The 27,033-nt window shown below is 37.5% G+C and overlaps 1 protein-coding gene across 1 annotated transcript in view; it reads left to right on the top strand.

The window, feature by feature from the left end:
* LOC135101783 (intermembrane lipid transfer protein Vps13-like) overlaps nt 1-27,033 on the top strand; it is a 134,332-nt gene that overhangs the window by 6,541 nt on the left and 100,758 nt on the right. The window contains exons 4-25 of the mRNA XM_064006077.1: nt 878-971; nt 6,161-6,287; nt 7,120-7,264; nt 7,816-7,944; nt 8,054-8,180; nt 8,410-8,638; nt 9,103-9,220; nt 9,394-9,640; nt 9,974-10,228; nt 10,769-10,921; nt 11,157-11,172; nt 11,457-11,594; nt 13,586-13,772; nt 14,068-14,159; nt 14,356-14,491; nt 14,729-14,871; nt 15,177-15,254; nt 15,710-15,959; nt 19,795-19,911; nt 20,224-20,327; nt 21,794-21,961; nt 22,215-22,349. Coding sequence (XP_063862147.1) covers nt 878-971; nt 6,161-6,287; nt 7,120-7,264; nt 7,816-7,944; nt 8,054-8,180; nt 8,410-8,638; nt 9,103-9,220; nt 9,394-9,640; nt 9,974-10,228; nt 10,769-10,921; nt 11,157-11,172; nt 11,457-11,594; nt 13,586-13,772; nt 14,068-14,159; nt 14,356-14,491; nt 14,729-14,871; nt 15,177-15,254; nt 15,710-15,959; nt 19,795-19,911; nt 20,224-20,327; nt 21,794-21,961; nt 22,215-22,349 — 3,188 coding nt within the window. The remainder of the gene's footprint in view (nt 1-877; nt 972-6,160; nt 6,288-7,119; nt 7,265-7,815; nt 7,945-8,053; nt 8,181-8,409; nt 8,639-9,102; nt 9,221-9,393; nt 9,641-9,973; nt 10,229-10,768; nt 10,922-11,156; nt 11,173-11,456; nt 11,595-13,585; nt 13,773-14,067; nt 14,160-14,355; nt 14,492-14,728; nt 14,872-15,176; nt 15,255-15,709; nt 15,960-19,794; nt 19,912-20,223; nt 20,328-21,793; nt 21,962-22,214; nt 22,350-27,033) is intronic.

Below are 27,033 nucleotides of genomic sequence, written 5' to 3'. Positions count from 1 at the left end.
TATAAAATTAGAAAGAGTACAAAGAGCAGCCACTAAGATGGTTCTGGAGTTATGTTGACCTATAAAGAGAGATTAAGAATGTTGGAAATTCCTACCCTTGAAAATAAGGGAAAGAGAGGGGATTTAATAAACTTCTATAAAATGATAAATGGTATGAAAAAGAAGGTTTTATAAATTTAGACACACAGAGTACAAAGGGACTCAGTAAGAAGTTGAAGAAAGTTAACTGTAGAAGAGACATCAAAAAGTATAGTTTTCCTCACAGAAGTGTGAACAAATGGAATGAACTCAGTGAAGACGTTGTCAATGCCCTAACTGTCCATGCTTTTAAGACCAAACTAGATAAATATAGAGACAGGATACTATGAGATTACTCCCCTCCCGTAAACCACAACTAGGTAAATACACACACACACACACACACACACTTAAAATGACATGAGTGTTCACTGAAATATATATAAGAAGAAAGAAAAATACTTATCCTAGCATCAACATTATGAATTAATTACAGTATTTATCTGTAATATCCTATATTTGGTGAATGGCTGAACATCAGAGACTGAAAACCCTCGTGCTCATAATACTCTCAGTATTCACAGGCTAATCCTCCATGTATTCGTTACGTATCTCGTACAGTATCATACGTATCTGCACAGAAGGTTTAGTAGCAGAGCTCATTCATGGTAGCTATTTTTACTGCTTAGTCATTTTCAGTACTGTCTTCGTCAAGATCAGCAGTTTAATGTAGAGATTAGTGTTATTAGTGATGTTGTAAGTACTTAATGCATGTTGTGTTGCAGTTAATGATGCTGATTGACTAATGACATGAATATCGTAATGTAAATAGTATAACATTGAATTATTCCTCTTGCAGGAGATCAAACAGCAAATCAAGATGGATTCTTTGAGAAACTTTGCTCCCAGATTATCCGCAACATTCAGATTTTCATTAAAGACATCCATATAAGGTAAGATCATTTGTGTTACTCTTGACCTTGTGTGTATAGAATAGTGCTACCCGTGTGTGTGTGTGTGTGTGTGTTTACCTTGTTGTATTATACAGGGCACAAGCCAAAGCTCATTTTGTCTTGTCTCTATAACCATATTTATCCAGTTACTCTTTAAACATGTGTACATTGTTTGCCACAACTACCTCTTTCTTCAAATCATTCCAGATTTCAGTAGTTCTATACAGGAAGCTGTATTTCTTGATGTTGCTTGAACATCCACTCTTTATTTTCTTCCTATGCCCCCTCATCCATCTCTCTCTCTCCTCCATCTGTGGTACCAAGTCATTTCTATCTATTTTTTCTATATTGTTTACTAATTTGTACAGGTCTCCTCTTTCTCTTCTCTCTTGTAGCATTGGTAATCCAGTCTCTTCAAGTCTTTCTTCATAGCTTAAGTCTTTCAAATTCTGGTACCATCTTTGTCGCTATCCTCTGTATTCTTTCCAGTTTCTGTATATCTTTTTTCTATGTGGAGCCCAAACTACTGCTGCATATTCCAGTTTAGGATGTATCATGCTTGTTATAATTTTCTTCATCATTTCTTTATCTATATAGTTAAATGCCACTTTAATGTTTGTTAACTTGCTGTATGTAAAGCAAAATATTCAGTTTTATGTGTTTTTCAGGTGATAGTGTGTCCTGAATCACTACTCCCAAATCTTTTTCTTCATTACTTTTCATTATTACTTCTTTTTCCATTTTGTAATTCCATGAAGGTCTCTATTTTACTTTTTCCTATTTCCAACACATGGTATTTTCTGGCATTAAATTCTAGTTTCCATCTTTGGCTCCATGCATGTATCTTGTCAATATCCTTTTGTAACTCCTTGCAGTCATTTTCATCCTTTATTATTTCATTATTTTTGCATCATCAACAAAAAGGTTTAGATCCTCTGTCATATCATTTATATATATTTGAAACATAATAGGTGCCAACCCAGATCCTTGTGGTACCCCACTTGTCACTTTATGCCAACTTGAATTAGTGTCTCTGATTACTGTTCTTATTTCCCTCTTGCAAATAATCTTCCATCCATCTCAATGTTGCTCCCTTTAGTCCTCCTCCATTCTCTAGCTTCCACATGAGGCTTTTGTGGGAAACTCTCTTGAATGCTTTTTTTGAGATCCAGGTATATCACATCAACCCATCTGTCCCTCTCTTGCATTTAATTTATTAGTCTTGTATAAAAGCTGAGTAGATTTGTGACACAGGATCTTCAGTTTACTTCTCTCTTCTTCATTTATGTCTCTTTTTATCCATATTCCCCTCATTCCTTCTACTTTTGCCAATTTTCCTCTTCTTTGTAAAACATGTTCTGTGTGTGTGTGTGTGTGTGTGTGTGTGTGTGTGTGTGTGTGTGTGTGTGTGTGTGTGTGTGTGTTTACCTAGCTGTGGTTTATGGGAGGGGAGTAATCTCATAGTATCCTATCTCTATATCTATCCAGTTTGGTCTTAAAAGCATGGACAGTTAGGGCATTGACAACGTCTTCTCTGAGTTCGTTCCATTTGTTCACACTTCTGTGAGGAAAACTATACTTTTTGATGTCTCTTCTACAGTTAACTTTCTTCAACTTCTTACTGTGTCCCCTTGTACTCTGTGTGTCTAAATTTATAAAACATTCTTTGTCCACATTTTCCATACCATTTATCATTCTATAGATGTTTATTAAATCCCCTCTCTCTCTCTCTCTCCTATTTCCAACATTCTTAATCTCTCTTCATAGATTGACTTACTCAACTCTGGAACCATCTTAGTGACTGTTCTTTGTACTCTTTCTAATTTTATAATATTCCTCTTTATATGACGAGACCACACCACTGCCACATATTCCAGTCTTGGTTTTATCATGGAAATCAACAACTTTTTTATCATTCCTGCATCTAAATATAAGAATGCCATTCTTATTCTTTTTAACAAATTCATTGTCTGTCCAGTAATTTTATCAATGTGTCTGTCTGGAGTCAAATTTTCAGTAACTGTTACTCCCAAATCTGCTTCCTACTTTGATTTCTGTAACTTTACCCCATCTATCTCATAATGAAATTGTATTCTTTTCTTACTCTTACCAAACTCCATTACTTTACATTTACTTAGATTGAATTCCATTTGCCAAGATTTATTTCATCTATTTATTTTATTTAAATCATCTTGCAGTACCATAGTCATTTACATTTTCTACCCTTCTCATCAGCTTAGCATCATCTGCGAATAAGTTCATATAACTGTCTATTTCATCATTTATGTCATTCACATATATTACAAACATTATTGGTCCCAACACTGACCCCTGTGGGCCACCAATAGTTACTTTCAGCCAAGATGAATTCTGGTCTTGTATTACTGTTCTCAACTCTCTATCATCCAGATAATCCTCCATTCACTCCAGCAGTCTTCCTCCAATTTTTTCATAATTTGTTATCTTCCATAGCAATCTTTGGTGCAGTTCTTCATCAAGTGCTTTCTTCAAGTCTAAGTAGACACCATCCACCTCTCTCCTGCTCAATATTGATTACCCTTGAATAAAAGGACAATAAGTTCATGGAGCATGATCTTCCCTTCCTAAATCCAGATTGACAATTTACCAAAACTTTATCTCTTTCTAAGTGTTCCATCCATCTTTCCTTTATTGTTTTTTCACATAGTTTTCCTATAACACTAGTCAAGTACACTGGTTTATAATTTAGTGGGTTTTCCTTATTTCCTCCTTTGAATGTTGGTATAATATTTGCTCTCTTCCAATATTTCAGTACTCTTCCCTGTGATAGTGATATCATCACTAAACTGTGAATTTTATCAGCCAGTTGTTCTCTACATTCCTTCAATATCCAGTTTGATACTCCATCTGGACCAGTTGTTTTATTTACATCAAGTTTTTCCATCATCTTAAGTATTTCCTCATGACTGACTGGGACTGTACTTAGTATATTCCTCACCAACTTATCCCTTCCAGCATCAAACTCCCCTTCCACAGTAAATACGGATCTGAAACTATTGTACATAACCTCTGCCATGTCCTGTGCATCCTCGTAGACTTTTCCTTCAACATTCAATCTTGATACACCTTCCTTCTTCATCTTCCCATTAATATGTCTAAAGAACAGTTTGGGTTCATTTATACACTTATCTATTGTATCTCTTTCATAGTTTCTTCTCTTCATACTTATTATCTCAATATACTTATTTCTAGCATCAGTATATTCCTCCCATTTGCTCTCAGTTTTCCTCTTCTCCCATCTATTCCAAGCATTTAGGTTACAATTTCTAGCCTCTTTGCATTTATATTGAACCATTCTTTACCCTTTCTACATCTTGCTCCTCCTTTAAGTACAAATTTCTCCACAGCAGAATTATATATTCTTATGAATTCATCCTATTTTCCCGAACATCTTCTGTGTCTTCAAAGGCTTTCCAGTCCACTGCAACAAAGTATTTTCTTAATTTTTCAGAGTCAGCTTTACTATATTTAAATCTTTTCACCTTATAATTTCATCAATGATTACATTTTCATTTTTCAAATGAAATTCCATCAATACATGATCACTTTTACCTAGAGGGCTATCATAGTGTATAGTTTCAATAATTTCCATGTCTTTGGTAAACATTAAATGAAGTCTTGATGGTTTGTCTCTTCCACTAAATCTGGTATCACAATCAACCCACTGAGTCACCAAGTTTTCCACCACCCAGTTTAATAGTCTATTCTCCATGAGTTCTCACTTCCAGTAGTCGTCAATATCTCCCAATTTATCTCCTTACAATTAAAATCACCAACAGTAACTATATCACTACTTTCCGTCACTATCTTTTCAAGACCTTTCAACACATTTACCAACATCTCTTCATGCTCTTCTTTTCACCAAGCATTAGTCATAGGTGGCACATACACTCCTACATAATTCATTATCCTTCCATTTGCACTTATAATCATCAGTTGTAGAATTTCAGACTTGTCTTTGCTTTTTATTACCCTCTCCATTTTAACACACTTTTTAGTCAGAATGATCACTCTACCTCCTCCTACCTTGTCACTTCTATTTTTCATCCATAAATCATATTTATCATCACCAGTGTCAGGAGTTGTCCATTCATTTTTACATTTTGCCAGCAACATCCGGTGTAGTTCTTTTTAATAACTCGTTTAATTCCATTTTTGTTGACATTAATCTATTCACATTAGTATAACATACTTTACTTACTGTTTGATGTACCATTTCTTTATTCTCATATCTCTTACTCTTTAGAAAACTTCTTCTCCTTCTCCGTTCGTTGTTCATTTTTTTTTTTTTTTAGCCTCTTTTACCAGCTCCTTTTGCTTCAATCTTTCAGTCTCATCCATATCCCTGTTTATCCATACATTCTTATATTCTTCATCTCCAGACAACTTTCAAGACTCATTAATTACCTCTTCTGCTTGTACCTGTGTTGCAAGTGTTATTCTTATGGGTCTCATTTTTTTCTTTTTCATATTTCCCAATTCTATAGAACTCTTCTAGTTGCTTTACTACCTGTCCGTCTTCACCCATCACTTTCTTTAGTAACTTATTCAACAGGTTCTTTTCCTTTTCCTCTCTTTGAATTCTACTTAATATGTGTGTGTGTGTGTGTGTGTGTGTGTATTACCTAGTTGTATTTACCTTGTGACATATAGGAATTGTGAACTCCCACTGCATATCATCCTTCTTTCTGTCAGTCCTATTAATCTAAAGTTTTAAAGCAGCCTTTATTCAGGTCAAAAACTCTGGAGCCACTTTGTATGACCTTGTTCCATGTCTTGTCTTGGCTGGGCCTTCACTTCTGTACTATATATATTTTGTGTTATGATTTGGAGTATATAATTTGGTTAAATGTAGAAGAATTCTAAATCTTTCAAATAGGCCAGATCAGACACCTTTGTTGTTTTTAGGGTAAAATGTATATGGATATGGTAAAAGTTTAAGGAATGTGTCAGATTTTGATCAGTTGATAATTGCTATTTCAGATACAGGGATGCTTATATGGTTATTTTGCCAAATGGAGTTGAATTCTAAATCTTCCAAGATGGCCAAAGCAAATATCTCTTTTGTTGTTAGCATAAAGTGTTTATGGATATGGGGAAAAAGTCTAAGGGCTGTGTCAGATTTTGATTAGTTAATATCTCTGTTTCAGATATGAGGATGGCCTGAGCTGTCAGAATTCCCAGTTTGCTGCAGGCATCACACTGTCCAATCTAAGCATTCAGAGCACAGGAGCAGATTGGATTCCACGCCTGGATACAAGTAAACTGGTGTACAAGGCAAGTATTGGTGTGCAGGAAGGTTATTGATAAAGAATAACATTTTGAAATATTTATGTGTAATTTTGTGAGGTTTATTCAGGTATTTATAAATTTTTATGTGCCATATATTTTTTTGTGAGGTTTATTCATGTGTTTTGAAATTTTTATATATATTTTTGTGTGGTTGGTTATGTCCAATATTCCCAGTGGTGTGGTCATGTGGCATTACCTTGGTTTGTTAAAATGGCAGGCAGGCTGAAGTAATTTGGCATGTGCTCCAAGCATTTAGTCAGGTGTGCTTCTTTCAGTGCAGAAAGTAAAAATTAGGTTAGGGAAGTCCACTTTTCTCTCTCCTTCAATTCCTCCCTCCTTCCTTCCCTCTCCTTTCATTGTAGGTCATAAAGCAGTCCTCTTGCAGCACAAATTGAGTTCAGGATTGGGAACTGTATATGCTGTGTAAACTTTCCTTTTAGATATGGTGAGAAATGTAATCATTATTTTAAAAAGCAGATTCCATGCATGTTTTAAGTTAGATCATGGGTTGGCAAGTCAAGCAACCTCTATATTCAGCAGTCCCCCTTCATTATTCCCTCCTCTAGACTTTATTATTTATCTTTTTTTGGACTATCTGCTTGTAGTTTACCTTCCACTTCAAAGTACTTATCATGTTTTCATTTAATTGTCGTCTTTTGCTTTTAATTTGTTGAATTATGACCAGCAAATGTGTGCTGCAGAAAGTAGTTGTTAATCATTACCTATTTATTTAACAAATAATATGACTTTAGTGTTTGTATAACAACGCTATGTAGTTGTTCTTACATAGAAGATAAAGTGATATTTCTCACTGCAGCTGAACACACTTGATTGCCTTGGCATTTACTGGAATGCAGATGCCAACTTGATTGCACAGAATGGCCATGACAAAAGTGGAATGATCAAGTGCCTTAAAGAACTAGTAACTTCACAAGACTATATACCTCAGGGGATGAATTACAGTAAGTGAAGGTTATGGGTTTGTATATCAGTATCTAAGGGATGCATGTGAAGTGGTAAGGTGCAGTTAGTATAGGATTAGAAGTATTCATGAAGGAGAAAACCAAAAGTTATATGTATGCTGTTGAGTGTGTGTTTTGTCTTTGCACTAAAACACTTGGAAGTGATCTGGAGGTAAAGGATAAAAATTCCAATAACTCTTCATATTAAGTTGGAAGATTATTTCCACTGTGTTCCATTCTTATCTTGTAATGTGACTAAAAGGAGCTGAGCAAGGAAATAGGGACACTCTCTTCTGTTTTTTTATTCCAGCAACTTTCAGAATGTTTAGATCAACAAATGAACAAATTTTATATGAATCACTTACACATCTATTTATTTTAACCATTTTTTTTAATTGAATTATATATATTTAGACAGTTATATTTATAAGCATACATTGATACTTTTTTCTAGTATTATTAATTTTCTAAGAAGAGACAGTTATATTCATAAACATACCTTGATACTTTTTTCTAGTATTATTAATTTTCTAAGAATCTGATTCTTCCAGTTATTGGGCCAATCTGCTCAGCAGCCAAGCTACAGCTGAACCCAAAGCCAGAGCAGCCAGATGAGAATGGAAAGACCTTTTCAATCCCCTTTGCCTCCCTTGATTTTGTTATGGATGAACTTGCTGTGGGTAAGTGTTGCTATCTTGCATTGATTGAAGTGGCTTAAGTATCTCCAGTTTTGTACCTCTGATACCAGTTGTTTTTACTCAGACTGTAACAATTGCCTTTGTTTGGCAGGGCTCTCACGCCGACAGTATTCTGGGGTCATGGCACTTCTTGACTCATTTGACAGACTCCAGTTATCTTCCAAATATAGAAAATACCGCCCTCAAGTTAGCAAGGTTACTGGAAATGCAAAAGATTGGTTAGTATCTCCTTTGCATATATTGTAATATTACTCGTGTGAAGCATTAATGGTCATATTTCCACCCACCAAAATGGTGCAAGTCTCTTGTGCTGTCACAATATAGAATATTCTAAAAGTTGAGAACATGAATCCTGTCCTCTTTTCATTTTTTGTTTCCCTGACTGAGAAAAAATTTGAGGATTTTTTTTGTATTTTCTTACTAATCTAATAATGATCCTAAAACCAGGTGGCATTACGCTTACAATTGCCAGCTGGAGAACATCAGGCGTGTGCACCAAAACTGGTCTTGGGAGCACATGAAGGAGCACCGTGCCAAGTGCCAGAAGTACAAGGTTGCCTACAAGGCAAAGCTGGAGAACAAGTTGAGTGGTGGCATGTCCAAGGATATTGAAGGATGTGAACGTGCTCTGGATGTGATCAATATCACTCTAATCAGACGACAAGCAGAAATGGAGGTGAGGAAAGTGCAAGCTAGAATCTTAGAATAAGATAAGTGGATCTTGCAGATAGACATTATCATTGCCATCTAAGATTACCAGACAAACATACTTTTTTTTTTTGTGATACCACCATGACTGTTTGAATATGTTTTGCAAAAGGAGGATGCATTTAGGAGTAGATCATGTTGAAAATGAAACAAGGTACATAGGGAAGCCTTTTGTGTGAGAGAAGAGAGGAAAACAGTGTGTTAGGGAACAGATAAAGAGTTGTAATGCACCACACATGATGACAGAAAAATTATATTTTTATGATGGCATTTTATGATACAGGAATATGTTATATACCTTCCTTTAAAGTGATAAATAGATACAATACCTTGAAGATGTTTTGCCCTTTATTTTAGAACATTTAAATTTTTTAATTTTAATATTACATTAATCTAAGTGGGACTTGAAAAGTATTTCTGTTCACTGGGTAGGTGCAGAGAGAAGGCCGCCTGCGCAAACAGGAGAAGCAGAAGCGAGGATGGTTTAGTGGCTGGTTCTTTGGAGGTGGAGAAGAGAGTGACACAAAGGACAAGGAGGAAGGAAACTTGGGTAAGATTGAAGTGTAGATAAGGACCTGAAATGGATCATGCAACAGACTGGATCACAGGGAGAAGAAAATTATACAAGATAAGATATGTGATATACTTAAATAGCACATTATAGAATGCATGTTCTGGTATTGGAAACTGTTTCAGTATTAAATCTTCTCCTCTACTTCCTAGCAATGAAACTTAAATCAGCAATGTCTGATGAAGAGAAGCAGAAGCTCCATGAAGCCATAGGATATTCAGAGAGTGGCCCACCACCCAGCTATCCTGAGAAATTTGTCGACATTCTTCTGAAATTCCTTCTGAAGCATTTGACTGTCACCATCACTGATGAAGACACAGGTGGAGCATGTGTCATGCAATTGAAGTTGGATGAAGTCATTTCAGTTGTAGAGAACAGATCAGGTGCCAATGCTCTCAGGTGAGGAGTGTTGAAGACCACTACTATGTCAGTTGCACAAGGTGTTGTTGGTAACATGAAGCACCTTGTTATGATTATGGTTATTTGGGTAAGATTTATCAGTATCTGTTGATTGATAAGATGCAGGAAAGATTTACAGGAGATTAGGGAAATTGAGTAGAAACTTTGGTAATCACTTTGGTAATGTCCCAAAATGCCTGTGTTTCATATTCATCCCTAAATTTTCTTGGTCCTCAATTTTATCATAACTATTTTTCTCTATGTTTAATGAGTTTCATGTGGTGAAACTTGTACTTATTTATTCTTACAATATAAATTTTATGTTTGTCTCAGAGTTGTGGCAAGTGTGCAGAGCTTCATTGTGGAAGGCTACGCTTTAGAGGGATCTGTGCCGAGATTGGTGTCATCTGAGATTGCAACAAGTGGTGCTCCTCTGCTTGCCGTCATGTTTGAGACCAACCCACTGGATCAGAAGTGTGACCAGCGTGTGACAGTAACAGCACAGCCTCTGCAGATCATGTACCATGCCCAGACTATCATCCAGATCAGCGATGTCTTCGCTCCACCAAAAGATGTGTCTCTTCAACAGTAAGTAAATTATTCATGGTATTAACGAACATGATGAATTGTCTGTATACCTGCATAATTGTTTGCTTGTATTTGAAACTCCTTATGTTCATGGTAGAGGAATATCCATTTGTTCTTGCACACAAACTTCAGATTTTATAATTTTTTTCTTTATAATGTAGTACTTAACTACTGCAGCATTGATGTGTTGATTTGAACATTTTCTGCATTTAGCAGGCATAAAAATTTAATCTGCCTAAACTGTATAAATAGATGCTCTCTCTCTCTCTCTCTCTCTCTCCTCTCTCTCTCTCTCTCTCTCTCTCTCTCTCTCTCCTCTCTCTCTCTCTCTCTCTCTCTCTCTCTCTCTCTCTCTCTCTCTCTCTCTCTCTCTCTCTCTCTCTCTCTCTCTCTCTCTCTCTCTCTCTCTCTCTCTCTCTCTCTCTCTCTCTCTGAGTGTAGTGCACCACAGTAATTATGCTTTATGCTGTCCTATTTAAGGAAGGCAAAATTAAATGTGCTGCTCATAAAAGAGAGAACCAAACTTATGATTGCTTTCAGGCTCCAGGCAGCAGCACTCAGCCAGCTGGAAGTGGTGAAGGAGAGGAGTGTGACAGGACTCCAGGCAGCCATTGACAACCACAGCATACTTGACCTTAATGTTTCCTTTGCTGCTTCCCACATCATTGTTCCTGAAAATGGGTCATACTCTGAGTAAGTACAAATTTTTTCTCCAAATTATCATTATTAAACTCATTCATTTTGAGTTGTGTCTTTGTGGTGAAGTTGTTAGCATGCCTGGTTGTGAATCCACATACCTTGATTCAAATCCAGTTTGGGGTAGTCAGGGGACAGCTTCCTCAAATGTTCATCCCCCCTTCAAATTTATCAGTAAATAGATATGTGGGAAAATCCTGGGAAGGTAATTTTGAAAACACAGATGTTGCAGTGGCCTTGGGTCCTGGGTAAGAAATATCATTCACCACAGATGGATAAATGCTGATGCCTCACACAGCTATAGCAAATGCTCCTCAGCTTATACTTGATTTTATTTTGATCTTTTTCTTAATGACTCCTCCAGGGATTGTATTTTTATGCTTTGCTTTTCCAAGTTATCACATTCCATGTACAAAAATTGTAACTTTTGTAAATGTGGAGATTAATTGTAGAGAGAGATTTTTTTAAATATACTTTTTATCCACCTTTAGGAACTGTTCAGCTGTGGTGGTGACCCTTGGTAGTGTGGCAGATGAAGAGTAAGCCAAGGGCCAAGGACTCCCCAGCCCTCACCGAGCTGGTGTCGAGAGGACATTCCCAGGAGGAGGTCATGGATATCGTCAGGTCATCTTCATATGACCACTTTATAATAGAACTTACAGACATTCAGGTACTGCATTTGTGGCCTCTCATGTATTGTGGTTGCTTAGAATTAGTGTCATGTTTTGTTAAATTAGTTTTGCTCATTTGACTGCACAATGCTGATTGATGCAAGGTCATTTTACTGAAGTCACTTGTCTTAATTTTTTGTATTAAGCTAATAATGATAATTTACAGCATCATAGAGTAAATTATTGTTCAACTTAAATCCTCCCCTTTTATCATTCATTCCCATGCATAACTTCATAAAACATGCAGATCTATTATTACTTGAGTAGGTGGAATTGGGAAGATAAAAAATGATAAACTTATTTCTATAAATTGTTATTGTATATCTCAGCAGATAAGATGACTTTCAAATAAGATGACCACCAAATTTCAGTTTGAATTTTAATAGTTTTAGCTGTTAATGGTGGTATAAGATAACACCCAAACTACCAAATCATCTGTGGTGAAGTTTGGGTCAGTGAGCACCAGACAACTGAGACAGTGATATACCAGTACAATGAATGAAATACCTTCTCCATCTTCAAGCACCTAAAATGAAATTCCCACCAGGTGCTTTTGTACATTTTCATGAAAAAGGATGAACGGAGATGATGTACAATTATGGATAGGCAGTGTGCGGTACGATCAATTTTCCTAAACACAAATAAATGCTTGCCTTGCGCTGCCTACATGTGCTGGGCTGTCGGCCATAATCTTCTCCTGTATATCATGTTCCTTTTGATTAGGAAAACTCACATTCTTCAACTCTCTCTCTCTCTCTCTCTCTCTCTCTCTCTCTCTCTCTCTCTCTCTCTCTCTCTCTCTCTCTCTCTCTCTCTCTCTCTCTCTCCAGTATATGGACTTTGTCCCTATACAACATTGCAAGCTGGAAGGATTCATCTTCTCTTTTTGACAGGAATACGTTTCAGTGCATTTTCTCAAAACAGATTCCTATTTTACTATGTTTAACCCCCAAAATCATAATATAAAGTCAAAACAATTCAAATCCACATTACAGTGCTGTCTTATATGGTCATACCTCGGTACTACACACTAAAATGGGGGAATGTAAGTCCAATGAAGCTGATTGTCTGTAGGTGCCAACAGTAAGCGTTAGGTTATATTAATAGTGGCTAATATCAACGATTACATTACAAAAAACAGAGGAATAAATACTTGTACAGTATAATGAATATATAGGGGAGAGAGAGAGAGATAAATTGTGGCTGTATGACAGCCAGTGGGTGACCTTGACAGTGGCCATTGGTGCAGTGCTCTCTCTCTCTCTCTCTCTCTCTCTCTCTCTCTCTCTCTCTCTCTCTCTCTCTCTCTCTCTCTCTCTCTCTCTCTCTCTCTCTCTCTCTCTCTCTCTCTCTCTCTCTCTCTCTCTCTCTCTCTCTCTCTCTCTCTCTCTCTCTCTCTCTCTCTCAAGTAAGTTACACACACACACACACACACACACACACACACACACACACACACACACACACACACACACACACACACACAGAAAGAGAGAGAGAACATTGATTGTATCAAGGTCACTTGCTGGCTGTCTTTTCCACCTTCCCTCCAGACTGTATGGTTATAGAAAATTATGATAATTTAAATATAGCACATAAATAGGGCAAAAAACCATGAACAATGAGCTACACATGTTATTACATTGATATAAACAAACTGACAGCCTGCAACAAGTGGCTCATATTCAGTATTGCCACAACTCCATCCGTAGTGTGCGGGACTTTCAAATTGAGTCAGCTGCTCCAGATTTTGTCCGCTGCTTCTGAAATCCATTAAAGTGAGGTCCATAGTACCAAGATATTAGTGTATCCCAAATTGTACTGCATTTTTTCCTCTATTTTTATTTGTTTATTTATTTATTTATTTATTTATTTTATTTTATTTTTTTATTTTATTTATTTTATTTATTTTATTTTTTTTACTAAAGTCAGGTGAAGACACAGAGACTTAGCAGCAGCAGCACTGTAAACATTGTCATTGTCATTGCAGGCCCTTGTGTCCCTCACTGCAGAGGATTGGAAGTCCACCCTGAGCAGTGGCAAGGCCTCTCCGCTTCACCTGTTGGAGCCCACCACCCTGCATGTGGACTTGCTCAAGTGTCTCCTGACCAATGACCCAAATCTGGCCAAGGTCAAAATAAACATTTCTCTGCCCAGTGTGGTTTTGTCCATTGCTGGTGAGTCATCTAGATACTATATTGATGCTGTATATTGATATATATTGATGCTGTATTGAATTGATTCTTTTATGAGAAATATTTTAGATATTAGATTGTTGGATTAGATTAAGATTGTTGGATAATCATTAAAGTTTTGGATGTCTCACCATTGCATCATTTGGTGGATAAAATTCACAGCACTGTATCCTCTTTCCTTACTATTATAGTAACTTGAGTCCGTGTGTTTGGCAATGGATTGAAGATAATGGTGATAGACACACATAATATCAGCAAAATCATGTTTAAATTCCAGATGAAAGGCTGCTGCAACTGGCCTACATAATTCACAGCATTCCTAAAGGAGAAGGAGGCACTGAACCAGAGGAAATCACAGACTTTGATCAGGTAAATCATCACATGTTAATATCATGTCAGGTACCAAAAAAAAAAAAAAAAAAAAAAATGGTAGTTATGTTAGTCTTGTATCTTTTGAAGCATTAAGCTGAAAGTTTGCTTTTATACATATGGCCTTCTCCTAAACAAGTAAGGTAATGAAGTTAATGATATGGAGGACTGGTGATGATTGAACTACTATCGACAGAGTGACGACCTGAGCCAGAGTGTTGCCAATGAGGATGTTGCTCTGGTGCGTCTGGAGCAGACCAAGCTTAGCTCAGGAAAGGAGCAGAAGGACACACCACAGTTCACTAATTTGGAACTTTGCTTCACTATTGATGGTGTGTTGGAGCTCATCTCTTTTTCCTTTTGGGGGGCTCAGTTTAAATTGTAGCATCTCAAACTTCAAGACTTGTTTTCCTTCATCAAGTTAAGCTCTGATATTCTCACTGAACCTTTCATAATCAAACTTACTTCATATACTTAGTAGCCAAGCACAGTTTCTTTCACTCGTTCTATATTTATTTGCATGATTCATCCTTTCCTCCTGTTGTCTGGTACTTCATATATAATTTCAGAAATCAGTCTTGATCTGAAGAAGAAGCATGGAGCAGGTTACCAGTCCTTGATGAGAGGAGCTGCCTTGTCAGCCAGCATTGACCTCACCCACCGCACCTTTGATCTCTCAGTGTCCATCATCTTGGGAGGCATCTTGGTTGAGGTACAAAATTCATTATGTAACTTTTGCCTGTATACTCCAATTTCTTTTAATCCTGCATCTTAGTCTTCATAGAGAAAACTGAATGGGGAGTTTAAGCTGTAGTTTGATCCCCTTTTTATTAGGCCATCATTCATTTAAATTCAATGGCTATTAATGTAATTTTCCTGCTTCCAGCTCATACTTGTGACTGTGTTAGATTTTTTTTTCTAAAATGGCTATGTGTTATGGATTATAACTGTGAAGTATTTCTTTGCATTACAATTCTAATTGCATTACAATTCTAATGATTATTTCACTACTTGAAGAGTGGAAATGACAGACTGCTGAGCACACCCCTTGCTGAGGGAGGAGACCAGGCCTTGATGACTCTCAAATTCATTCAGGTAAGGTTACCTGCCATCATTCAGTCTTTTTACCAAATATTTTATGAAAGTACTTAGTGGTATGTATCTATTTCAATGTTTTGTCGATAATGAAATTAGGGCAGAAATAGGTAAAATCTGGTGATGGTGGTGATTACTGTGATAATTAAATGCACCACAGGGAAGAACCCATGATAATAGACACCAAGGTGTAAAGAGGGTAAGTTGAGGTGTGTTGGCATAAGGTGGTATTAGTTGTTCATCATCTGATTTAACCACATGCAGGTACTTGAACCTTGTAGGAAAAAAGATCCTCTATTATCATATTTTCAGGTATATGCAATTATTCCCCATACAGTGTCAAATTGTAGTTTAATTGTTGTTTTTGTAGTTATTCTCCATACAGTGTCAAATTGTAGTTTAATTGTTCTGTTTTCAGTATAAACGGTGACATTACTGTTCATGTCTCTTTTCAGGTTAACCGAAAGAGTCCAGATTTCCAGACCAAGCACGCTTCCACAAAACAGCTGCTATGCGTAGAAGTGACCCACCTCAAGGCCCACCTGGAGCAGTCTGCTATCCTCACCATACTCACTTTTGTGGAGCAGTTGACCTTCAAGCTAAACCAGCTGGCCCCAGAGCAATCCCAGGCCTTGCTAGCTCCCACAACTGATCCAGATGTTGAAACAATCACAAGCAAGAAGCAGCCAAAACACAAAACACTGGGTAATCTCACACTACAGGCATTTGTCAACAAATCATCTTGATCTTGATAGTACAGGTGGCTCAGGATCACTCCTAAACCAGGCCTTTGGATCGGCAACCCCTGTAGAAGGGAAAAAAAAGAGAAATGAACAGCATCCTCTACATTGATTGTTCCTACATCTGGCATGCCACATTCTCTCCAGAAACTCTTTCACCACCTCAATTATTCTTTCATTCACCTCTTTACACAGTCCCAGCAACAACACCATCCACTCCTTTCCTGTCTTCTCCACTCTTTCATTCCAGTCTTGCCCTAACTCAGTCAGTATCACTTGCAACATCTCATTCCTGTCTCTGGCATACTTCACACATTCCAGCACCACATGTTCCACCGTCTCATCTTCTCCCTTGTCACACATCTGGCACACTTTGCTGTGGGACTCAGACCATCTGTAACTCCTTGCGTTCACATCCATACACTGTGCCCTCGCTCAGAAGAGAAGATCACCACCTAGGGTTCCACCATACCACCTTTCATACCTAGGGGCCCCTTTCTCTTTGTACCATTCCAAGGTCTTCTTTCTTTCCATCTCATTCTTCCATTCATTCAGTCCCACACATTTCACTTCTTTGTCTATCTCATTCTTCCATTTTCTCACATCCCATTCAGCTCCCACTCTGCCTTCTCTTGTTACCACCCATTCACGCTCATTTTGATTCCTCCCAGCCATCCTTATCGCCCACACAACTTGTAATCCACTCCTGTCTGTCATTCTCATGCACCTCTTCCTCCATTTGCTTCCACTTTCATTCCACAGGTACACCTTCCTTACTATTCTTGCATCATTCATTCTCTCAAGCCTAATCTTGTACCTAAGTGTAGCTTTTGTGAGTCTTCCCCTAAAGGTGCTCCATCCCATATCACCTCTCAAGGCTTCAGCTGCTGTGTACCTCAGTGCACTTAGTGCCATCCTTGCTACTCTATTCTGGCCCACTTCCAACTTATCAATTTCACTTTCATTCCATGCAATCACATCCATACCATACATTATACATGGCACAGCCACACTCTTCCACACTTCTCTCAACACATCATACTTACTTGCTCTCATCCATGCTGCACTCCCCAATCGACCTAACCACTGGTTTACCATACTTATCTTTTCATTCTTTGCCTTTCCACACCCACTAGGACTCATCCACATCCCTAAGTACTTTTATTCTTGCACCTATTTCAACTTATTCATCCTCTGACCTATTCACAATCATTACCTTGCTTTTTTCACTGCTAAACCTTACTCCAAAGTCTTTTCCATACCCATCCACAATATCCAGCAAACTTTGAAGCTCATCTACTGATTCACTCATAACAACTACATCATCTGCATAAAGAAGCACACATACTTTATCATTCCCCACACTTACCCCTACATTCATTCTTCTCATTCTAGCTGCTAACTCCTCTGTATACGCTGCTAACTCCTCTGTATACAGGCTAAAAAGGGTTGATGACAATATACAGCCTTGCCTAACTCCTCTCTCACTCTTCACCCAGTCTGTTTCTATGTCTCCTGGTCTGTATCTAGCTCTTGTGTCCACATACATACTTGGCAAGTTCTCCCACCCTACATCTCTCAGTCTCCGCTTCTTTTTCTTACTTGCCATTTTCACTTCATTCCCACCCTGCATCAAGCACTCCACAGCTATCATGTTGTGATCAGACACAATATCAATCAAACCATCCTCATCTATTCACACATGCGACACAATTTCACACATTCTTCCATTCACCAACACATAGTCAATTGCCAATTCCTGCTGTCTTGCACTCCAAGTCACACACCCCTCAGCCAAAGTAACATTCAGATTTTCCAGCCCCAGTTCATCAACAAACTCCCCAAGCATTTCACCATTCCTATTCACCTGTTCCCCTAGTATTCCCACATGTGCATTCATGTCACCCATAACTAGCACTCTCTCCTCTCCATGCTCTCTCACAACTTTCTTAAGTATGTCATACTTCCTCCTGTTCTCCCTCTCTGCTCTTTCACCCATGACAGTCGTGTACGCTACCACCAGTACCACCTTCTCTGGTCTGCCACAATCATCCATGCATTCCACTCTGACTGCAAGCACATCCTCACTACTTGTACACTCCCCCACATTAATCTCCTCTAATTTCAGTCCTCTTTCTTTCCTGTAGAGTAGGGCTATGCCTCCTCCCAGTGTTTCTTGTGCCTTATGCCCCTTTCCAATCATAACATACTCACATCCCTTCATTTGTACATCATCTCTCAGGTGAGTCTCAGTGAGCCCAACTAAGTCAAACTTCCACTTGCTGAGCTCCTTGCATATATCCTCAAACTTGTCCGCACCCCATCCTCTCATGTTCATACAACCAATCTTCACACATTTATTTGCCTGGTTAGTCTCTTCTCTTCCATGTTTGCTGACATCAGTGGGTCCTCCTCGTCATGCCTCATCCACACAACACACCTGCCTCACACTCATCCACTCAGTCAGTCAACGTCCTAGCCTCTCATTCCCATTGTGGTTGAGGTGGACCCCCGTCTCTCCCATAGAATTTGTCCTGGTCGAGGATCCCATCCATGTCTAGGAAGCTCACATTGCCCTTCTTCTCTGCCATCCATTCCATCTTGACCTTCATGAGTTTCATGCATATCTTGCGGTTCGTTTCTCTTCTGACCTTCTCATACTGCACTCCTTGCCGTGGGCACCGCAGGACCCCCACCACAGCCACACACATCTTCTTTTCTTCTGCTGCCTTCACTGCTTCTATCACTTCCTTGACTGTTTCTTCAGCATCTGCCTCTACTAACTTGTTGCCTCCTCCTTGAATCATTAGTAGGCTTCTCTCTTCCATTTCTTGCACTTCTTCCTTGACTTTCCTCTTGATGTCTTGGATCTTAGCACCTCCCATGCTGGTGCACTCAATTTCCCTTCTCACAAAGTCGGGAGTCTTCCTTACCATGCTGTCTCCAATGACATGTACTGGAGCTTTCTTGATTTACCATTCTCTTCTTCCTTGGGCATCTGTCTGTTCTAGCCACTTCCACCACTTCTTGCTAGTCTTTTCTCTCTTCAGTCCTCGTTGTCTGTGCTTTTGCCTCTTTCATCAGGTTTTCTGTCTGAGTGCTCTGCTCCACTCTATTTTCTTTTTCCTTATCCTGGCTCCTCCACTCATTGAGGCTCTTGCTCAGGCATTCCCTGCATAGAAACAGTAGAATCCTCCCTCATGCCCACACAGGCTACATGGAACCAGGCCATGCACCTCTCACATGCCACAGCCTTTTACCTCTTCGCCACACTCTCCTCGCATGAACCACACGCACTCATCACCATCTTCGCGGTATTTCAGTACACAGGCAAGAGAAAATAAACCACAAAACTCAGAGAAAACTCAGAGAGCAAGGTAAAGTCACTTGTCCACACCGCTGCTCACGCTGATCTGATTTCAACTGCTTGGATTCTTGATCTTTGTCTTTTACTTCATATCCAGATCTTATTTACATATGTGGCAAATTTGATGATAAAGGTATAGTTTTTTAGAGATGAATGAGTTATAAAATGATCCCAGGTGACAGTACAAAATCATTCTTCTAATTAAGTTAAGTTTTATTTACCAAAAATACACTTTTCTACATCAGTTCATCCTTACTTTTCTCCAGTAAGTGTTACATTCTGTCTTTTAGTTTTGTCCTTTATGAATGCTACTCCATTGCTCTGGACATCTTCATTGCATAGGATGGGAAGTTGATCATACATTTTGAAAACTTATGGTTCTTCATTGGATATCTGAGGATAAAACAACTAATTAACTCTTTTCTTGTTTCAGTTCCACAAAAAAGAACTGTTCCAGACATCATTGGCTTGAAGATCATTGCCAAGCTGGGAAATGTCAGTCTGGTTATTGGGCTTAAGTCCCGGCAAGTTGCAAAAGTGGATGTCGCTGGTGAGTAGTTTAGATTAGTGATTAGGGGCAGTTTCTCATGATCAGTTCATAAAGTTACTTTTAACAGGCTTACAAAACCATGAAATATTGTTCAAAGACAGGCTCATAGCCTCTAATTAGCACATATCACTCAGGGATCCTTCACATATCTACAAAGAATTAAAGTTATTTATTGGAATTCAAGAAGTTTTCTTTTTTAATGGAGCTATATTTTATAGACTGTCTTCACCAGATTTGTTCTATACACCATGGACATTGTTATTGCAAAACTTTAATTTAGCTTTATAAGACAAAGATTCCTTTCCATCACAGGTTTGATTGTTAATGTAACCATGAAAGGTAAAGACACTTTCATCACATCACAGCTGAAGGACTTCACTGTGATTGATCCAAGCACAACAGCTTTACATCCCAAGGTTAGTAATTTTTTATGAAAATAAGTCTTCATAATTTTGTTGCTACAAATGGTAATGGTAACTCAACAAACCATGTGCCATGTGTCAGTGATAAATGTTTTTTTGTTAGAGTGTGTGTTTTTGTCTGTGCATGCACTCTTTCTTTATGTACATCTTTGCAAAGTAACATTTTTCCTTTACTCTCTTTCATTTGTTATTTTATTGATCAATCATTCAGGGATCAGAAGAGGATTTCACTTGGAAAGTAAGATATTTTGTATTTCCTATGTTAAAAAGTGGTATTAATAGTTTCACTATATGCATCAAGTATTTAAAGTATACCCTAATAAGGCTGTACTGTAAAAAAAATTACAAAGGCTGCAGTTGCTAAGCTTTGCTAGGAAATGCTCCTTTTAGAAAGCGCACACGCGCACACACACACACACACACACACACACACACACACACACACACACACACACACACACACACACACACACACACACACACACACACACACACACACTTATTTATTATGTATTCTTGAAATTTCTAGATTATAAGAGAGTAGAAAATTAGGTACATCATTGGATGTTTCCTTGTTGTAGCTCAAAAGGAAACGCAGACCAAAATGGAAAACATGCAGTTCATTCATTTGTGCCATCTCAGGTCTCCCTTACTTTAGTTACTCCCTGTGAGGTGTGGTTATGATAGAAAACTTGTACCTTTCCACACACTCACTCCTGTAGTTCTTGCATACCTTTTCCTGGATACCAGCTTGCATTTGGAGGATGCCAGGCCACTTAAATGAAAAGTTCCACTTTTGAGTTGGTCCTGCCACTGTGCCTCCCCTTCTCTGCATCCAGACTGATATATCTATTTTATGGAGTTATTAGTATTTATATAGTAAAGAGAAATACATTCAAGAAATGCCCTCAACAATCAACCTTGATACGATAATCATCAGCATCAGCATCATAAACCCATGCTAAGTTTGCTAGAGGTCTGAGATGCATGAATTCCTTAACAAAATGAAGCTGCTTGCCTGAAACTGTAGGTGATAAGGAAACCCAGGTATGAAGAAAGTAAGATAGCTTTTGAAAGACATAGTAGCATCATGAATAAATATACCACATGTCCATTCATTAATCATTCTGTTAAAGTGTACAGCCAAGGATTGGGAATATTTCTGTATGACTTTTTATTTCTGGTATTGTTCCTTAATATTTTGAAGCTTTTAGCAAAGCTATCCCTATATTTTTATTTTCCTTTCCCTTGCATACACATTGTCAAGTTATTCAACCTGCTGACAAGTAACACTGATAGTGGAGATAGTATATAATTCATGTGACTTTACAATAATTGAGTAGTCTTACAATTTCTTAAGGAAAAAAAATTACTGCTAAGCTATTTTTTCACAATTTACATGGTCATTGATAAGGGTATCAAAATATATTAAGTAATCTAATGTCTTTTTTACTTATCAGATTGTAGAAATAGTGGAAGCTGAAGCATGGGATGCCCAGGTGTCCCTGTATGGGGAAGCCACTGAAGGGGAGCACTACTTAGACATGGAGCGAGTGGACACCAGCATTTCACTTTCCTTTGGCTGTGCCAGAATTGTCTTCCTCAACAAGTTTGTAACTGATGTGCTGGTGAGTCTTGGCAACTGCTTAGTACTGTCCAGTTTTCACTCATTATCATCACAAGTAATCTTGCAACACCCAAAACATTATCAGATCAACGTGATTTAGAGGCTTCCAAAAATTTGTATTTGCATAAAGAAAGATAGCCTTTATTCTGGACTATATGAAAGGTAAGAGGGAATGGATGGGCATCGAAGAAAGAGAGTCTAGGCCCTGTGGTCATGGGTTGCTCACTCATGGATTTGCTCTTTTATTTTTACAGAGTTGGATTGACAAGTTCCAGGCTGCCAAGGCTGCTCTGGCATCAGCAAGTGTGGCTGCAGCTGTGGCTGCCCAAGCAACTTTACAGGAAGCGTATGACAAATGTGCTCGCATTAGTTTGTCCTTCACTCTCAAGGTGAGTCAATGATCTACTCTGTCAAGATAGAAAAACTTAATTTTCCTTTCTCTCTGTAGCATAGCGATGTTTTTGGCTTTAAGTACTACAAATTCATAACTTTTATGCATTCTTTATAATACTGAAAGATGAAAAAACATGGACAATTTCAAATCCTGTTCAAATGTCAAGGGAGATTTACTGACTTCTGATTAGTTTGCCTCTTCTGTCGCTTAATGTCAAAAGGACAGTGGAGAAAATCAGCAGATTTTTATCATTGTAAATGTGCAGACATATTAACCTTCTTTAGGCTGTTGTGTTTGTGATGCTGCATTGTATTTGTCATTTCATTCTGAGACACAGACAATATGCCCAGACAATTTTATCTCACTCTTAACCACTTTGCTCCAGATGCTTAAAAAACGCAGATTGTTCATATACAGCATAGGCTTGCGAGTGGTAACTTGATGGTAATCTAATTTTACTACTATAATTTCTCTCTCTCTCTCTCTCTCTCTCTCTCTCTCTCTCTCTCTCTCTCTCTCTCTCTCTCTCTCTCTCTCTCTCTCTCTCTCTCTCTCTGAGTCAACCTTTCAGTTGTCATAGAAATATGAGACAGGAGTTGTTGTTTTTCTGGGTGTAAGTACCATACACACACACACACACACACACACACACACACACACACACAGCGGTGGCAGAGCTGACAGGACATGTTTCCTAGTGTTTTACATGTAGAAGGAAGAAATAACACAAATTACTCACGGTGGAAAAAGTTATGATATGAAGACCCAGGAATACATAGGTGGTAAATAGGGAGGGGAGAAACACTATGTGAGTATAGTTATTCTGTCTCTAGGAGAGTTTGGTTGGTTTGTTTACACTGGAAAAGATGATGGAGGGCGGCACCCCAAAAGAATGGGGGGTCCTTTGAAGGTTTTACTGGTGAGGAAAGAGAACTAAATTATAGATTACAGTGAAGAAAAATTTTATATATGGAAGAAATGATGGACAAGTTATTCGAGAGAATAAAGACATTGGAGGCACACCGGAAGGAGACAGGTGAGGAGTTGGTGGTTATTATGGCAAAGTTGATGGAGATAGAAAATAAAAATGATAAGTTAAAGGTGGAAAATTAATGTTTAAAGAAACAAATAAAGGAAAAAGTAGAAACTGTTCAGAAAGGAAATGAGGAAATGAAGGCAACTGTAAAGGATGTGGAAATGAGGCAAAATAAGTGGTGAATTGAATGTAAATTTGAAGAAGAATTGCTAAAGAAAATAATAGAATAGCAAGAAAATGAGAAATGAAACCTGAGACAAAAAGTGGCAAATGTTATTAAAGAAGAGGAAAAGTTAGTGAGAGACACTAGAAAAATATGAACAAGTAATTGTATTTGGTTTAAAGGAAGAGAAGATAGTAAGCAGAACTCAAAGAGAGGAAAAGGAAAAGAAAATGTTGAATAAGTTACTGAAGAAAGTGACAGGTGAAAACAGCCAGGTAGTAAAGCAAGTGGATGAGTTCCATAGAATTGGGAAATATGAAGAAGAAAAAATGAGACCCATAAGAATAAGGTTTGCAACACAGGTACAAGCAGAAGAAGTAATTGATGGGTGTTGGAGGTTGTCTGGAGATGAAGAATATAAGAATGTATGGATAAACAGGGATGTGGATGAGACTGAAAGGTCGAAGCAAAAGGAGCTGGTAAATGAGGCTAAACAAAAAAATGAACAGTGAACAGAGGAGAAGTTTTCTGGAGAGTAAGAGATATGAGAATAAAGAAATGGTACATCAAACAGTAAGTAAGGTATGTTACGTTATACTAATGTAAATGGATTAATGTCAAATAAAATGGAATTAAATGAGTTGTTTAGCAGATTCACACTGGATATTATTGTATTATGAGACAAAATGGAAAAATGAATGGGGAACTCCTGATATTGGTGATGGTAAACATGATTCATGGATAAAAATAGAAGTGACAAGGGAGGAGGTGGAGTGACAATTCTGACTAAAAAATGTGTCAAAGTGGAGAAGGTAATAAAAAGTGAAGACAATTCTGAAATTCTACAAGTGATGATTAGAAGTGGAAATGGAAGGATAATGAATTATGTAGGAGTGTGTTTGCCACCTATGACCAGTGCTTGGCAAAAAAGAAGAACATGGAGAGATTTTGATGGATGTGCTAAAAGGTCTTGAAAAGATAGTGATGGAAAGTAGTGATGTAGTTATTGTTGGTGATTTTAATTGTAAGAAGATAAATTGGAAGACATTGACAACTACTGGAAGTGAGAACTCATGGAGTAATAGACTTTTAAACTGGACAGTGGAAAACTTGATGACTCAGTGGGTTGATTGTGATACCAGATTTAGTAGAAGAGACAAACCATCAAGACTTCATTTAATGTTTACCAAAGACATGGAAATTATTGAAACTATACACTATGATAACCCTCTAGGTAAAAGTGATCATGTGTTGATGGAACTTAATTTGAAAAATGAAAATGTAATCATGGATGAAAATTATAAGATAAAAAGATTTAAATATAGTAAAGCTGGCTCTGAAAAATTAAGAAAGTACTTTTTCACTGTGGACTGGAAAGACTTTGAAGATGCAGACGATGTTTGGGAAAAATGGGATGAATTTATAAGGGTATATAATTCTGCTGTGGAGAAATTTGTACCTAAAGGAGGAGCAAGATGTAGAAAGGGTAAAGAATGGTTCAACACAAAATGCAAAGATGCTAGAAATCGTAAATCAAATGCTTACAATAGATGGAAGAAGAGGAAAACTGAGACCAGATGGGATTAATATATTGATGCTAGAAACAAGTACATTGAGATAAAGATAATAAGAATGAAGAGAAAAACTATGAAAGAGATATAATAGATAACTGTATAAATGAATCCAAACTATTCTTTACACATATTAATGGAAAGATAAAGAAGAAGGAAGGTGTATCAAGATTGAAAGTTGAAAGAAAAATCTATGATGATGCACAGGACATGGCAGAGGTTATGAACAATAGTTTCAGATCAGTATTTACTGTGGAAGGGGAGTTTGATGCTGGGAGGGATAAGTTGGTGAGAAATATACTAAGTACAGTCCCAGTCAGTTATGAAGAAATACTTAAAATGATGGAAGAACTTGAAGTAAATAAATCAACTGGTCTAGATGGAGTATCAAACTGGATATTAAAGGAATGTAGAGAACAACTGGCTGATAAAATTGAGTCTAGTGGTGACATCCCTATCACAGAAAAGAGTACCGAAAGAGTAGAAGAGAGCAAATATTACACCAATATACAAAGAAGGAAATAAGGAAAATCCACTAAATTATAGACTAGTGTCCTTGACTAGCGTTGTAGGAAAATTATGTGAAAGAACAATAAAGGAAAGATGGATGGAACATTTGGAAAGAGATAAAGTTTTAGTAAATTGTCAATTTGGATTTAGAAGGCGAAGATCATGCTCCATGAATTTATTGCCCTTTTATTCAAGGGTAGTCGATATCGTGCAGGAGAGAGACAGGTCGGTGGATGGTGTCTATTTATACTTGAAGAAGACATTTGACAAAGTACCACACTGAAGATTGCTATGGAAGATAAGAAAATTATGGAAAAATTGGAGAAAGACTACTAGAGTGGATGGAGGATTATCTGGCTGATAGAGAGATGAGAACAGTAATACAAAACCAGATTTCATCTTGGCTGAAAGTAACTGGTGGTGTACCACAGGAGTCAGTGTTGGTACCAATAATGCTTGTAATATATGTGAAAGACATAAATGAAGAAATAGATAATTATATGAACTTGTTTGCGGATGATGCTAAGCTGATGAGAAGGGTAGAAAATGTAAATGATTGTATGGTACTGCAAGATAATTTAAATAAGATAAATAGATGTAGTAAATCTTGGCAAATGGAATTGAATTTAAGTAAATGTAAAGTAATGGAATTTGGTAAGAGTAAGAAAAGAATACAATATCATTATGAGATGGAAGGTGTGAAGTTAAAGAAGTAAAAAGAGGAATTGGATTTGGGAGTAACAGTTACTGAAAATGTGACTCCGGACTGACACATTGATAAAATTACTGGAGAGATGATGAATTTGTTAAAAAGAGTAAGAATTACATTCTCATATTTGGATAAAGAAATGATAAAAAAAATTGTTATTTCCATGATAAGACCAAAATTGAAATATGCAGCAGTGGTGTGGTTTCCTCATACAAAGAGGAATGTTATAAAATTAGAAAGAGTACAAAGAGCAGTCACTAAGATGATTCCAGAGTTGAGTAAGTCGACCTATGAAGAGAGATTAAGAATGTTGGAAATTCCCATCCATGGAAATAGAAGAGAGAGAGGAGATTTAATAAACATCAATAGAATGATAAATGGTATGGAAAATGTGGACAAAGAATGTTTTGTATATTTAGACACAGAGTACAAGGGGACACAATAAGAAGTTGAAGAAAGTTAACTGTAGAAGAGACATTAAGAAGTATAGTTTTCCTTACAGAAGTGTGAACAAATGGAATGAACTCAGTGAAAACATTGTAAATGCCAAAACTGTCAGTGCTTTTAAGACTAAACTAGATAGATATAGAGATGGGATACTATGAGATTACTCCCTTTTGTAAACCACAACTAGGTAAATACACACACACACACACACACACACACACACACACACACACACACACACAC

Source organism: Scylla paramamosain, chromosome 7, assembly GCF_035594125.1.
Source record: "Scylla paramamosain isolate STU-SP2022 chromosome 7, ASM3559412v1, whole genome shotgun sequence".
NCBI lineage: Eukaryota > Metazoa > Arthropoda > Malacostraca > Decapoda > Portunidae > Scylla > Scylla paramamosain.
Note: the sequence above shows the minus strand (reverse complement) of the source record. Positions and strands in the feature narration are given on the sequence as shown.